A 10257-nucleotide genomic window follows, 5' to 3' on the forward strand; every position below is an offset into this window, starting at 1 on the left:
GATGCAATATTGTGAAAATTCACCAAAAAATTAAATTTATGTCAGCATTTTACTCATTCTCATCCAAACCTGTATTAGTTTATGATATATTGTAAAGAATGTTGGTAGCCAGACAGTTGGCGTTAAGCCATTTCTTAACAACAGAAGAAAGAAACTCATACAGGCTTGAAACAACTTGAGGGTGAGTAAATGATGACAGAATTTTAAATTTGAAAATTAAGAATGCAGCCCCGTCGTTACTCTTGTTTACCCACTTTATTTTAATGCAAACAGCGCCCCCTCATGGCTACGATTGAAAATGCGATTAGCTTGAAATTTCAAACCAAAATATCAATAAAAAAAAATCACAACCCTGTATTACTATATACATTTGTAAACCCTATTATTCACTACGTGAATAATACATTCATATTACTTTTAAGTTGCAAAAGGACTTTTTTATTTTGAAAACGCGAAACACCGGCAGAGGAAAGTTAACTTAACGTTAGCTGATCCAAACTGAAACAGACAGCGAGCGTGTGAGACGATGAATTACTATCAACCTCCGTCTGACAGCTGCCATCGCAATCCGGGTTGATTTTCACAGCTCTCCGGCCAACGAATTTACGAATGCTACTATGGCGAAGACTTAGCTCATGAATATTAATCAGGCATCGTGACTGGCCTTTCGCCAAGGAACGTAAACGCTAGCTAATTATTATTCATGAGTTTAGCCTTCTCCATAGTATTCATCTCCCGTCCAGTAGAATGCAGTATAACTCGCATGTATCTACATTTACCGAATAAACAGGACAGAAGAAAATACTGTTCACTGATACTTCCGCGTTAGATTAAAGCGTTAGATATGCTCTGCTCACAAGATGTGTCGTTTGATATCTGTGAAGAGAGGTATGATGACGCTGCATATTATTTTCAAAATGTAATTATTATAAAACATGTGATTGTGTGTTGCAGTCTTAGTTACACATGTGCCAGGGTTAAATAAATGTACCATATAGCTGCTTTCTATTATATTTTGTCTTCACTGGTTGCGGTGTTAGGTATAACAAAGGTGTAACAAAACAAATGGTTGATTTATTTTATGGAAAACGTGTTATGTTGATTATTTTGGTAGATTAACCTATTAAATGCAATAATGTCCATGCATTTATTTATTTATTTGTTACGTTGAGTGTTTAAATAGATTCTAACCATTTAAAAGCAATAATGTCCATGCATTTTCAGCTTACTAATATTGTCTGTAGTACGTTTAAGTTAATACATGATTTTCACAAATGCTGTTACGTCAAATCAATGTAGGAATGACCTATAAATTAATAGACAAAACATTCCCCGTCTATCTGCGTAGTTTAAAAAGTTAATGATTACATAGTCAAAGTAAGTTGTGCAATTAAGTGTACAATATGCCTTGATATGACCTACTGCCTTATTACAGACTGAGTTTAATTTAAAGTTATTTATTTATTAATATAATAATTTTATTTAATTATTTATAATTATATAAATAAATACAAACATATTTTTTATTTTTACTTTTCCCAGCAGAAGCTTAAAGATGAAGAATGAACCTTGAAAGTTTCACTTAACATATTTGTTCCACCATTGACTGAACATCTTCGGGGGAATGGACTTTAACGGACCTCCAGGGTAATGGCACGGTTTAGGCGTAAATCATGTTGTGCACTTATCGCTTTAGCTTTGGTCGTGTTTCTTATAACAGTTATCTTAAAGTCTCTGAGCCCTGAGGATAACAATTTTGGCAGTCAGTTTACATTAAGACTTATTCCACCTCCAAGAGAAATGGAAAAAGACACCAAGGTTGTTGTATCCGCTAAACCTGCGCAGATGATACAGGCAGAGAAACCCGATAGCCTGAACAAAATGCAAGATTTCCCTGAACCAAATTACAATGTGCACGCTTTCTACTATGTATGGTATGGGAACCCTCAGTTTGATGGAAAGTTTGTTCACTGGGATCATCAACTCTTACCACACTGGGACCCCAAAGTGGCCTCAGGTTATCCCACAGGACAACACCAGCCTCCTAATGACATCGGTGCAAATTTCTACCCTGCACTGGGTCCATACAGCTCCAGAGACCCATCAGTTTTAGAGGAACACATGCGACAGCTCCGAACAGCTGCTGTTGGTGAGAAGCCTCTTTGAAATATATATTATGATTACTTATTACAGTTGCTCCATCCATCTGCTGAATATGCTTTGCTTATTTCAGGTGTTCTAGCGGTTTCGTGGTATCCACGTAGTATGAACGACGACAATGGTGAAGAGATTGATAACTTGCTGCCTTTGATTCTGGATGCAGCTGACAAATATCAGTTGAAGGTGTTGTAGATACAGATGAAGGTTTGAAGTCTTGCTTTTCATAGTCTTGCTTTTGCTTTTGTGTCTAATGCATTTTTTGTGTGTGTCCCTAACAGGTTGTTTTTCACATTGAACCATATAAAGGACGAGATGATGCTAATATGCGTGAAAATATTAAATATATTGTGGAGAGGTACGTTTGATGTCTTTTATACAGCGCTCACTGTTCATAAAAAAAAAAAACATTTATAAAAAGAGCATTTTTAATTTCTTAACATTAGTTAAATGTATTGAGTATCAGCTTACAATGAAAATACTTTAGTAACATTTATAAATCTAGATTAATATACATTTTTACAATTGGGTCAATGACAAATAAAGCTTAAAAAATTTGTAATTCATTAAAACATATCATATCAAAATTGATGTAATGTATATATTTGAGTTTGGAACAATGTGTTTAAACAAGTTTTAAGTGTAAAATAACATTTCAAAGTGTTTAAATTCATTTTTTGACTTTTTTTGTCAGGTGGTAAAAAACTAATATTTGTAAATATATTCCTAATTTTATGAATGAAATCTTGGCACAAAACAAAACAAAACATTAGAGTGGTTACACTGCCTCACACATTATGATCTTGTGGCTGTGTATTTTATTTATTAATGAATTATTATTGCATTCTAGTGGCCAGGTATTTAGTATCTTTAGCATCCTATTTTACTTTTAAAGACAGACAAATAATCATACAAGGATATCAGTAAATACATTCAGTACAATAACTATACACAATCTAGTTTTGAACCCTTTGTTCACTTTGACCTGTAATTTGTTGGTTTAAATCAAGAATTTACATGGTGGTAACACCTGATATACTATATCAGTTATTCACAGGGAATATGCTGAATACTGTTTTTTTTTTTTTTTTTTTTTAAATCAGTTACATATAAAAAGTAAAATACAAATACAAGTGTTTTAATCAAAAGTCACTTTTAAAGTAAAATTAGTAAATTGATCAAAAACTGAATAAATCTTATGTGACATCACATTCGGAAAGTAAGAACAGGAATAGGCTACAGAAAAATAGATTGTTTTATATTGATACAAGTCAGTTGAGAATTTTAAATTAAAATATAACAAATGCATTCATCAAAATGTTTAAAACATTAAATGTATAGCAACTTTAATGAAACACTATAGTTGCAAGATGCTTCTCTTGTAGCCGGATCATTTCTAATGCATTCCCTGTGTCGTGCTGAGTTTTCAATCTACGACTTTTTTGGTGCAAGGGTGGGACAACCTGGCACTCATATAACATCACAGCAATAGAAAATCACAACTATCCAGTGACCTAATCAATTCCCGATGGAGTCCCACTCTACAATTTTTCTTTTTCACTAAGCCGTTTCACTCGGATATCACAATAAGGAAGAAAAGGCAATCACAACTCCCGTTGCATGCTGACTTTAAAGTAGAACGATTGTTTTTGCTATTTTGTCCATAAGAAAAGCAATGATATTATTCTCTAATTCTGTAGTTAAATTTTAATAATATGTAGTTATTCTATCATTGATGTACAGATTTGTGTTTAATAACACTTATATGATAAGTGTCATGTGATTCCTGTTTCGAATGCGCATGCGTCGCGTCTGAGCGCGTTGTTGTCTTTGGAGCTCCATCGATTGATTTATAATTCTTGATTTCTCTTTAAACTCACTTACAACGAACATTTTCTACTTTTCCTCACCTCATAGTTATAACGCGGATTGTTGAGCAGACGCGTCTCAAGCCTTGTGATCCAACGCTGGATACTCTTATAGGTTACGTCCGTGGATCACGGCTGAACGCGTCTTCTCCGCACTCATTTAAGTTACAAACAAACATTTTTCACCTATCGTGCGTCTACTCTACACCCGTACCACTGAAAAGACGGATTATATCCAAGACTTAAGCCATAAATTAGTATTAATATTGATAGCACCACTGGTAGCGTCGTTGCTAACTTAACTTACTGTCCATCTGTTAAAATGGCGAATATATCAAATGTAAGTAGTCTACCTTTTGGTGCAGGTGAGGACACATTTGAGCTGCACGCGGTGCAGTCTGAGCTGGAAGCTGTTGAGAAACAGATCCACGACCTTTTAGTAAGAAAAGCCGAGCTGATAGACCGGCGTTTGGCTCTCGAAACATCGCGCGCCGAGGCACACAAATCAGAGATTAATGTTACTAACCCGCTGACTCCGACCTCGTCTACTCCGTGCGTTCCTCAACATCGGTCCCGAACGTCGAGGTCGCGATCAGCCATGGTCTCGTTCACTCCGGCTCCAACATGCCATCACGAAGCCTGGATTTTTCCGCAGCGGAAGTCGCGAGTCAGGTCTAGACCAAGAAAACTCTCTCCGACCCTCCCGGTTTTCGAGATATCCACACAAAACCGCTTCTCCCCTCTTCGCGAAACAGAACGCGATGCTGTGATCATCGGCGATTCCATCGTTCGACACGTACACGTTACGTTAAATAAAAGTAAGGTGCATAGTCACTGCTTTCCTGGTGCTCGTGTTTCTGAAGTCGCTGCTCACGTTCCCGAGATTCTGAACGAGCGCGTCGGAACCGTTGTCCTGCACGCGGGAGGGGCCGACATCAGACTGCGCCAGACGGAAGTTTTGAAGAAAGACTTCAGGAATCTGATCGATACGGTACGCAGCACATCGCCTGATATAACGATTATTGTGTCAGGACCGCTTCCCACGTACCGACTAGGTCATGAAAAGTTTAGTAGATTATTTGCGCTTAATGAATGGTTAATGTCATGGTGCAATGAGCAGAAACTTCTCTTTGTAAATAATTGGAATCTGTTTTGGGAGCGTCCTAGGCTTTACCGTGCTGATGGCTTACACCCAAACAGATTCGGATCGGATCTTCTGTCAGATAACATCTCCAAAATGTTAAATACCTTTTGACTAGTAAACAAAAGTCCAAATCATAGTCTCTGCTGCACCAATTTAACTGATATAAATAGTGTAGAACATTGCATAGAAACTGTGTCTATTCCTCGTTTAGTGAGATCAAATCATAAATCTACTGCAGGATCTAGAAAAAATCTAATTGTTATTAAACCAGAAAATGTTGCTATTGGTAATCAAAAACAATTTTTAAAGCTAGGTCTTTTAAACATTAGATCACTCACACCTAAGGCAGTTATTGTAAATGAAATAGTCACAGATAATAGCTTCGATGTACTTTGCCTTACTGAAACCTGGCTTAAACCAAATGATTATTTTGGTTTAAATGAGTCTACTCCTCCTGGATACTTCTATAAGCATGAGCCCCGTCTGAATGGTCGTGGCGGCGGTGTTGCAACAATCTATAGAGATTTTCTCAATGTTACTCAGAAAACGGGTTATAAGTTTATTTCATTTGAAGTACTTGTACTAAATGTTACGCTCTTAGATGATAGAAAAACATCCCTATTATCTCTAGCCTTGGCTACCGTATATAGACCGCCTGGGCCTTACGCTGATTTCCTAAAAGAGTTTGCAGATTTTCTCTCAGACCTATTAGTTAACTTCGATAAAGCATTAATTGTTGGAGACTTTAATATCCATGTAGATAATCAAAATGATGCGTTAGGGGCTGCGTTTACTGATTTATTAAACTCCTTTGGGGTCAAGCAAAACATTACCGGACCGACTCATCGATTTAATCATACACTCGATTTAATTATATCACATGGAACCGATCCAACCGATATAGATATCATTCCACAAAGTGACGATGTCACTGACCATTACATGGTAACTTGCATATTACGTACTCCTGTAATATATCATGCTGCGCCGCGTTATCGATTAGGCAGAACAATCCTTCCATCCACCATAGATAATTTTTCAAACAGCTTATCGGATCTGTCTCAGCTGCTCAGTGAACCCAAACAAACAGATGAACTTGAGGAATTAACTAGCACTATGAGCACCATTCTCTCTGGATCATTGGATATTGTTGCGCCCATTAGATTAAAAAAGGTCAGAGAGAAAAGTAAAGCACCATGGTACAACAGTACTACGCGTGTTCTAAAGAGAGAAACCCGTAATTTAGAGCGTAAATGGAAACAAACCAACTTAGAGGTCTTTAGAATCGCATGGAAAGACAGTATGTCACGTTATAAAAAGGCCCTAAAAGCGGCCAGGGCTGAGCATCTACGCAAACTAATAGAAAACAACCATAACAATCCTAAGTTCTTATTTAACACCGTGGCGAGACTAACAAATAAACAGATGTCTCCTGAACAAAGTATTCCATTACAGTTTAGTAGTAATGATTTCATGAAGTTCTTCACTGAGAAAATAGAAAACATCAGAACCACAATTGTAAACGTTCAATCCTCAATCGCGCCTTATAATTCAGCCTCAATTATCACGCCGCAAGAACAATTACAGTGCTTTTCAACTATAGAACAAAAAGAGTTAAATAAATTTATCATTTCCTCTAAAACAACAACATGTTTATTAGATCCCATACCAACTAAACTATTGAAAGAAGTGTTACCTGTAGTGGAAGAGCCTCTCCTCAATATTATTAACTCGTCTTTATCTTTAGGTCATGTTCCAAGAACATTTAAATTGGCAGTTATAAAACCTCTCATTAAGAAACCACAATTAGATCCGAATAATCTAGTAAATTATAGACCCATTTCAAATCTACCTTTTATGTCTAAAATACTAGAAAAAGTTGTGTCCGCTCAACTGGGCTCTTTCTTACAAGAAAATGACACCTATGAAAAGTTTCAGTCTGGATTCAGGCCGCATCATAGCACTGAAACTGCGCTCGTTAAAATCACAAATGATTTACTTTTAGCTTCTGACCAAGGCTGTATCTCAATATTAGTTTTACTTGATCTTAGTGCTGCGTTCGATACTATAGATCATACAATACTCTTAGATCGACTACAAAATTATACTGGTGTTCAAGGACAAGCATTAAGCTGGTTTAGATCGTATTTATCTGACCGCTACCATTTTGTTTATTTAAATGGAGAAAAATCTATCATAACTCCAGTAAACTATGGAGTGCCGCAGGGATCTGTGTTAGGCCCTCTATTATTCTCAATATATATGCTGCCACTTGGAAATATTATAAGGAAACATGGAATTAGTTTCCATTGTTATGCTGATGACACTCAAATCTATATTTCATCACGGCCAGATGAAAACGCTAAATTATCCAAATTGACAGAGTGTGTTAAAGATATAAAAGATTGGATGACGCATAATTTTCTTTTATTAAATCCAGACAAGACAGAGGTACTACTTATCGGTTCAAAAAACCACCCACAAAACCTCTCACAATACAACTTTAACATAGTAGGATGTCCTGTTACTTCATCCTCTACAGTAAAAGACCTGGGTGTTATATTAGACTGCAACCTGTCTTTTGAAAATCATATTTCATATGTTACAAGAACAGCCTTTTTCCACCTTAGAAACATTGCTAAGCTACGTAATATGCTATCAGTTTCTGACGCAGAAAAGTTAGTTCATGCATTCATGACCTCGAGACTAGATTACTGTAATGCGTTACTAGCCGGTTGTCCTGCATCCTTAATAAACAAGCTACAGTTAGTCCAAAATGCCGCCGCTAGAGTTCTAACTAGATCAAGAAAATATGATCATATAACACCGATTTTATCATCCCTACATTGGTTACCTATAAAGTCCCGTATTAATTACAAGGTATTGCTACTGACTTATAAAGCCCTAAACGGCTTAGCTCCAGTCTATTTAACCGATCTTCTATCGCCCTATAATCCATCGCGCTCTTTAAGATCACTAAATTCGAGGCTTTTGGTCATACCTAGGATATCCAGATCCACCAAAGGAGGGAGAGCATTTTCACATTTAGCACCAAAACTCTGGAATAGTCTTCCGGATACTGTTCGTTGCTCAGACTCACTCTCCCAGTTTAAAACTAGATTAAAGACGCATCTCTTCAGCCAGGCATTCATATAATACTTTTAATCCTACAGTTAAATCCGACCTCTAGTTCATAAACGCCAGAGGAGAACTGGCCCCCGACTGAGCCCGGGTTCTCCCAAGGTTTTTTTTTCTCCATTAGGTCACCTGATGGAGTTTTTCGGTTCCTTGCCACTGTTGCCTTTGGCTTGCTCAGTTGGGGATATTTGGGGATATTTAATTGAATTAATCAATCAACGATACTATTGATCAGCATTACCGAACGTAGACGTTCCACTAGAAACAAACATTGATGTATTGTTCTAATTTATTACTGTGAAGCTGCTTTGATACAACCTGTGTTGTGAAAAGCGCTATATAAATAAACTTGACTTGACTTGACTTGACTTGACTTATATATTGCATTTTACAGGTATGGAAACCATCCTGCTTTTTATAGATACAAAACAAGCACTGGCAAACTTCTTCCACTGTATTATGTATATGACTCCTACTTACAAACTCCAGATGTTTGGGCAGAACTGCTTAAGCCGAATGGTATATCGACCATTAGGGACACACCGTATGATGGCATCTTCATTGCTCTTCTTGTGGAAGAAAAGCATAAGAAGGACATACAGACTGCTGGATTTGATGGACTCTACACGTATTTTGCAACCAATGGCTTTACGTATGGTTCCTCACATCACAACTGGAGATCCATCAAAACCTTCTGTGATTATAATGACTTGGTATTCATTCCAAGTATAGGGCCAGGTTATATCGACACCAGCATAAGGCCTTGGAACTCCCAGAATACAAGGAACCGCATTAATGGGAAGTATTATGAGAACGCTTTTAATGCGGCTGTGGAGGCAAGGCCACAGATCATCTCTATAACCTCTTTCAATGAATGGCATGAAGGAACGCAAATTGAAAAGGCCATCCCCAAGACATGGGGTAAAACTGTGTATCTTGACTACCTTCCTCATAAACCTACAGTTTATTTAGAGTTAACACAAAAATGGGCAAAAAAATTCAGTGAGGAGCAGAAGAAATGGCTGGAGTAAAAATTAGTTATTTACTTTATAGTTAATCCTGAAAAAGCAAGTATTGCCCTAAGTAGTGCTTACTAAGGCCATGGTTTGTTTAATTTTGTTCTGTTTGAGTTGTTCAGTGTGTTTTACTTGCATGCCTTTTACCACTCTATATGCCAACTTGACTGATTAAACTCATCAAATATTAATGAAAAATTGGAATCAGAGATATTCTGCTTGGAGGCTGTAAATAACAGTCCTGCTTTTCACTAGACGTTCTTTACCACTCTGTACTCAGCTTAAAATTGAAATGGATTACACTTATTTGGAAATATGCACTTTAAACTAGAGTTCTATGACCGTCTTTCTCAGAACAACCCAATAAGTGTGTGTACACGGTCAAATGCTTTAAATTTAACGTAAATGCATTAAACACACCTAAAGCGTGACCAAAATAATTGCCTGTGGTTGTCATGGCATTGCAATGAATTGATTCATTTATAATTATATAAATGAAAGTTATTAAATGAACAATAAATTATTTAAAATAAAATTAGTGTTGCTCATTTTCATACAGCATATGCATATATTTATCAGAAGATTTTTCTGTGCATTCATATGGATTCAAACAGCAATGAGGAATATAAAATATATTTTCTGAATTAATAGTGCCTAATTGGGCCACAATTTTAGTTTGAGTTGTGCATTTGTTTGACTTACATGCGTTACATCCTACACAAATCTAGGGGACTTGAGCAGACACATTTAAAGAGCTAGTCTGAGCCCTGCCACAGCATCACAAACAACCAGTTCACTTTTAAAGGGTTAGTTCACCCAAAAATGAAAATGATGTCATTAATGACTCACCCTCATGTCGTTCCAAGCCCGTAAGACCTCCGTTCATCTTCGGAACACAGTTTAAGATATTTTAGATTTAGTCCGAGAGCTTTCT

General features: G+C 36.8%; 1 protein-coding gene across 2 annotated transcripts; it reads left to right on the plus strand.

Annotated features, from left to right (window-relative positions):
• The first annotated feature begins 505 nt into the window (after positions 1-505).
• Positions 506-9849, plus strand: manea (mannosidase, endo-alpha). Of its 2 annotated transcripts, none has more exons than XM_081347140.1 (5): positions 506-888; positions 1546-2149; positions 2234-2343; positions 2439-2515; positions 8702-9849. In XM_081347140.1, the coding sequence occupies exons 2-5, from the start codon at positions 1651-1653 to the stop codon at positions 9336-9338; spliced, it is 1323 nt and encodes a 440-aa protein (XP_081203266.1). In that variant the 5' UTR covers positions 506-888; positions 1546-1650; the 3' UTR covers positions 9339-9849. The 2 variants fall into 2 exon arrangements, with proteins under 2 accessions (XP_081203266.1, XP_081203267.1); XM_081347141.1 differs by having other exon boundaries at positions 772-888; positions 1543-2149.
• The last annotated feature ends 408 nt before the right edge of the window (positions 9850-10257 follow it).

The sequence above is a fragment of the Scardinius erythrophthalmus genome (genome assembly GCF_964197995.2).
Source record: "Scardinius erythrophthalmus genome assembly, chromosome: 19".
NCBI lineage: Eukaryota > Metazoa > Chordata > Actinopteri > Cypriniformes > Leuciscidae > Scardinius > Scardinius erythrophthalmus.